Source organism: Ischnura elegans, chromosome 4 (assembly GCF_921293095.1).
Source record: "Ischnura elegans chromosome 4, ioIscEleg1.1, whole genome shotgun sequence".
Taxonomy (NCBI): domain Eukaryota; kingdom Metazoa; phylum Arthropoda; class Insecta; order Odonata; family Coenagrionidae; genus Ischnura; species Ischnura elegans.
The window spans coordinates 27,435,659-27,441,390 of record NC_060249.1 but is presented as its reverse complement, the minus strand read 5'-3'; the positions used below and the strand labels follow the sequence as shown (position 1 = coordinate 27,441,390).

Genomic DNA, 5,732 nt, shown 5'->3' with positions numbered 1-5,732 from the left:
AGGGGAGAAAAGGGGAATGGGAGGAAGGGAGAAGAGGGGAAGAGGGGAAGGGGACAAGGGGGCAAGGAGAGAAGCGGAAAAGGGGACAAATAGACAAGTGACCTAAGGGGGGAAAGGGACATGAGGACAAGGGGTCAAGGGGACAAGGGGATAAGGGGCAAGTTGTCAAGGGGACAAGGGGCCAAGGGGTCAAGAGGACAAGGACCAGCGGACAAGGGGACAAGGGGAGATGGGGTGCAGGGAAAAGGGGACAGGGGGGCAAGGCGCAAGGGGACAAGGGGACCAGGGGACAATGGTACAAGGGGGCAAGGGACAAGGGGACAAGATGACAAGGGGGCAAGGGGTCAAAGGGGCAACAGGACATGGGGACAAGTGGTCAAGGGGACAGGAGGACAGGGAGACAATGAGGCAAGTGGACAAAGTGGCAAAGTGAGAAGGTGCCTAGGGGCGGAGGGGACAAGGAGAAAAGATGAAAAGGGGTCAAGGGGTAAGGGGGGCAAGGGGATAAGGTGCAAGTGGTCAAGGGGATAAGGGGACATAGGGTCAAGGGGCAAGTGGACAAGGGTACAAGGGGCAAAGGGAAGGGGAGACATGGGTACAAGGGGGCAAGGGGACAAGGGGACAAGTCGACAAGCGGGCAAGGGGGCAAAGGGACAAGGGGACAAGTAGTCAAGGGGATAGGGGGACCAGGGGACAAGGGGGCAAGGGGACAAGGGCGCAAGGGGACAAGATGACAAGGGGTCGAGGGGACAAGGGGGCAAGGGTCGAAGGAATAAGGGGCAAGGGGATTCGGGGACAAGGGGACAATGTGAGAAAGGGAGAAAATGGAAGAGGGAGAAAGGGGGAAGGGGAGAAAGGGGGAAGGGGAGAAAGGGATAAGGGGACAAGGGGATAAGGGAACAAGAGGACAAAGGGACAGTGGGACAAGGGGAGAAGGGGACAAGTGGACAAGTGGGCAAGGGGACAAGGGAGCAAGGGGAGTGGGGGATAAGGGCCCCAGGGGACAAGGGGGAAAAAGAGAAGTGGAACAGGGGACAAGGGGACAAGAAGAGAGGGGACAAGGGTCCTAGGGGTGAAGAGACAAGGGTACAAGGGGACAAGGGGACAAGGCGACAAGGAGTCAAGGGGACAAGGGGACCAGGGGACAAGAGGACACGGGGTCAAGGGATGAGGGGAAAAGGGGCTAGGGGGCAAGTGGACGAGGGGAGAAGGGGACAAGGGGCAAGGGGACAGAGGGACAAGGGTACAAGGGGGCTAGGGTACAAGGGGACAAATGGACAAGGGGTGAAGGAGACAGGGAGACAAGGGTGCAAGGGGACAAGGAGGGAATGGGCTTAGGGGAGAAGGGGACAAGGGGTGAGGGGGCAAAGGGACAAGGGGTAAGGGGACAAGAGGACAAAGGGACAGTGGGACAAGGGGCGGAGAAGACAAGGGGACAGGTGGGCAAGGGGACAAGGGGGCAAGAGGAAAAGGGGGCAAGGACAGTGGAACAGGGGACAAGGGGACGAGGAGAGAGGGGTCAAGGAGCCTAGGGGTTAAGGGACAAAGGTACAAGGGGTCAAGGGGACAAAGGGACCAGGGACAAGGGGACACGGGGACAAGGGGTGAGGGGAAAAGTGGCAAGGGGACAAGGGGACAAGGGGACAAGGGGCAAGGGGACAGGGTGACAAGGATACAATGATGCAAGGGGAAAAGGGGACAAGGTGACGAGGGAGCAAGGAGCCAAGGGGGAACAGGAACAAGGGGACAAGGGGACAATTGGTCAAGCGGACAGAGGGACAAGGGGACAAGGTGGCAAGGGGACAAGGGGGCAAGGAGAGAAGAGGGTTATGGGTGACGGGGACAAGGGGTCCAGGGGCCGAGAAGTCAAGGGGAAAAGGGAACCAGGGGACAAGCTGGCAAGGGGTGAGGGGGCAAAGGGACAAGGGGACAAGTAGGCATAGGGGACTAGGGGACAAGGGGATTAGGGGGCAAGGGGACAAGGGGGCAAGGGGAAAAGTAGACTAAGGGACAATGGGACCCGGGGACAAGGGGACAAGGGATAAGGGGGAAATGGATATGGGGAAAGAGGGATATGGGGATATAAGGATAACTGGATAAAGGGAGAAAGTGATAAAGGGAGAAATGGAGAAAAAGAAATAGGGAGAATGGGGAAGTGGAGAAAGGGATAAGGGGACAAGGGGATAAGGGGACAAGAGGACAAGGGGACAGTAAAACAAGGGGTGAAGGGGACAAGGGGACAAGGGGACAAGGTTGCAAGTGGACAAGGTTGCAAGGGGAGAGGGGGACAAGGGGTCAAGGGGGAAAGGAGAGAAATGGAATAAGGGACAAGGGGACAAGGGACTTAGGGGAAAAGGGGACAAGTGGGCTAGGGGCAAGGGGACAAAGAGACAAGGTTACAAGCTGGCAAGGGGGCAAGGGGACCAGGCGACAAGAGGAAAGGGGGCAAAGGGACAAGGAGATAAGTGGACATGTTAACAAGGGGACAGGGGGACAAGGGGACAAGGGGGCAAGGGGAGATGGGGACAAGGAGATGAGGGGACAAGGGGGCAAGGGGACAAGGGGATAAGGGGACGAGGGGACAAGGGGCCAAGGGAACAAGTGGTCAGGGGAGACAAGGGAACAAGTGGTCAATGGGCTTAGGGGAGAAGGATACAAAGTGACAAGGGGACAAGGGGTCAAGCTGATTAGGGGACAATGGGATAAGGGGCAAGGGGTCAAGGGGACAAGGGGACAACGGGACAAGGTCACTACGGGAGAAGAAGACAAGGGGATTAGCGGACAAGGGGATTCGGGGTCAAGGGGACAAGGTGACAAGGGGACAAGGGGCAAGGGGACAAGGGGACAAGGGTCAAGGGGACAATAGGATAAGTGGACATGGGGAAAAGGGGAAAAGGTGACAAGGGGACAAGGTGACAAGGGGACAAGAGCACAAGGGGACAAGTTGACAAGTGGACAAGGGGCAAAGGGAGAAAGAGAGAATGGGAGGAGGGGAGGAGGGGAAATGTGGATAAGGGGGGAAGATGGCAAGGAGTGAAGCGGAAAAGGGGACAAGGGGACAAGTGGCCTAAGGGGGGAAGGGGACATGGGGACAAGGGGTCAAGGGGACAAGGGAATAAGGGGAAAGTAATCAAGGGGACAAGAGAACAAGGGGCCAAGGGGACAAGAGTTCAAGGGGAGAAAAGGAAAAGGGGACAAGGGGACAAGGGGCCTAGATGAGAAGGGGACAAGGGGCCTAGGAGAGAAGGGGACAAGGGTGCAAGGGGACAATGGAACAAGGTGAAGGGGGAACAAGGGGTCAAGGGGACAAGGGGATAAGGTTCAAGTGGTCAAGGGGACAAGGGAAAAAGGGGACAAGGGGCCAAGGGGTCTATGGGACAAGGGGACCAGGGGACAAGGGGACAAGGGGAGAAAGGGTGCGGGGAAAAGGGGACAAGTGGATAAGGCGCAAGGGGACAAGGGGAAAAGAGGACAAGAGAACAAGGATACAAGGGGCATGGGGACAAGGGTACAAGGGGATAAGGTTGCAATGGGACAAGGGGGCAAGGGAAAAAGGGGACAAGGGGTCAAGGGGGCAAGGGGAAAAGGGTACAAGGGGTCAAGGGGGCAAGGAGAGAAGGGGACAAGGGTAAAGGGGACAGGGGGTAGGGGAGAAGGGGACAAGGATACAAGGGGACAAGGGGACAACGCGACAAGGGGACAATGGGTCAAGGGGACAATGGGATAAGGGGAAAGTGGTCAAGGGGACAAGGAAAAAAGTAGACAAGGGGACAATGGAACAAAGGGCCGAGGGGTTAAGGAAACAAGGGTACCAGGGGACAAGGGGACAAGGGGAGAAGGTAGAGGCGAAAAGAGGACAAGGGGGCAAATGGACAACAGGATAAGGGGCAAGGGGACAAAAGGACAAGATTACAAGGTGGCAAGGGGGCAGGGGAACATGGCAACAAGAGGAAACGGGGCAAAGTGACAAGGAGACAAGAGGACAAGTTGTCAAGGGGACAGGGGGACAAGGGGACAAGGGGGCTAGGGGACAAGGGGGCTAGGGGAGAAGGGGACAAGTGGACGAGGGGACAAGAGGACGAGGGGACAAAAGCACAAGGGAACAAGTGGTCAGGGGGACAAGGGGCTCAGGGGAGAAGGGTACAAGGTGACAAGGGGACAAGGGGTCAAGCTGATAAGGGGAACATGGGATAAGGGGCAAAGGGTCAAGGACACAAGGGGACAAGGGGACATGATGACTAGGGGACAAGGTTACAAGGGGATTAGCGGACAAGGGGACCGGGGGTCGAGGGGACAAGGTCACAAGGGGACAAGGGGCAAGGGGACAAGTTGACAAGTTTCAAGTGGACAATAGGACAAGTGGACATGGGGACAAGGGGACAAGGTGACAAGGGGTCAAGAGCACAAGGGGACAAGTTGAAAAGAGGACAAGGGGCAAGGGGAGAAAGGGAGAATGGGAGGAGAGGAGAAGAGGCGAAGGGGGGAAGGGGACAAGGGAGCAAGGAGAGAAGGGGAAAAGGGGACAAGGGGTCAAGGCGACAAGGGGACAAAGGGGGAAGGAGACAAGGGGTCAAGAAGACAATGGTACAAGGCTACAAATGGACAAGGGGTCAAGGGGAAAAGTGGACAAGGGGATAAGGGGCAAGTGGTCAAGGGGACAAGGGAACAAGGGAACAAGTTGACAAGGGGACAAGGGGCCAAGGGGTCAAGGGGACAAGGGGCCTAGGGGAGAAGGGGACAAGCGGAAAGGGGTGAGAGGAAAAGGGGCAAGGGGACATGGAGACAAGGGTACAAATGGGCAAGGGGACAAGGGGAAGCGGACAAGGTGACAACGGGGCAAGGGGGGAAGGGGTCAAAGGAGCAGGGGGACAAGTGGACAAAAGGTCAAGGGGACAGGGGGACAAGTGGGCAAGGGGAGAAGGGGCTTAGCAGTGAAGGGGACAAGGTGACAAGGGGGAAAGGGGACAAGGGGAAAAGGGGGCAAGGGGATAAGGGGCAAGTGGTCAAGGGGACAAGGGGTCAAGGGCACAAGGGGACAAGGGGACGAGGGGTCAAGGGAAAAAGGGGACAAGGGGATAAGGGTTAAGTGGTCAAGGGGACATTGGAACAAGGGGTCAAGGGGACAAGGGGACAAAGGGCCAAGGGATCAAGGGGACAAGGGGACCAGGGGACAAGGGGAAAAGGGGTGAGAGGAAAAGAGTACAAAGGGGCAAGTGGACAAGGGTTCAAGGGGCAAGGATACAAGGGGACAAGGGTACCTGGGGGCAAGGGTACAAGGCGACAATGGGGCAAGGGGGCAAAGGGACAAGGGAACAAGGGGACAAGGGGAAAAGGGGAAAAGTAGTCAATGGGCCAGGGGGACCATGGGACAAGGGGGCAAGGAGACAAGGGGAAAAGGGGGCAAGGGTAGAAGGGGTAACGGGACAAGGGGTTTCGGGGACAAGGGGCCAAGGGGAGAAAGGGAGAAAAACAGAGGGAGAAAGGGGGACGGGGAGAACAGGAGAATGGGAGGAGGAGAGAAGGGGAGAACGGGGGAAGGGGACAAGGGGGCAAGGAGAGGGGAAGAAAAGGGGACAAGGGGACAAGTGACCTAAGGAGGAAGAGGACATGGGGACACGGGGTCAAGGGGACAAGGGGACAAGGGGATAAGGGGAAAGTGGTCAAGGGGACAAGAGAACAAGTGGCCAAGGGGACAAGAGGGCAAGGGGACAAGGGGGCAAGGGGCGAAAGGG

At 57.5% G+C, this 5,732-nt stretch overlaps 1 protein-coding gene across 1 annotated transcript; it reads left to right on the top strand.

Moving 5' to 3' along the window:
- The first annotated feature begins 229 nt into the window (after positions 1–229).
- Positions 230–2,569, top strand: LOC124157374 (S-antigen protein-like). The gene is made up of 3 exons (XM_046532044.1): positions 230–429; positions 1,688–1,933; positions 2,137–2,569. The coding sequence occupies exons 1-3, from the start codon at positions 230–232 to the stop codon at positions 2,567–2,569; spliced, it is 879 nt and encodes a 292-aa protein (XP_046388000.1).
- Positions 2,570–5,732: the final 3,163 nt, after the last annotated feature.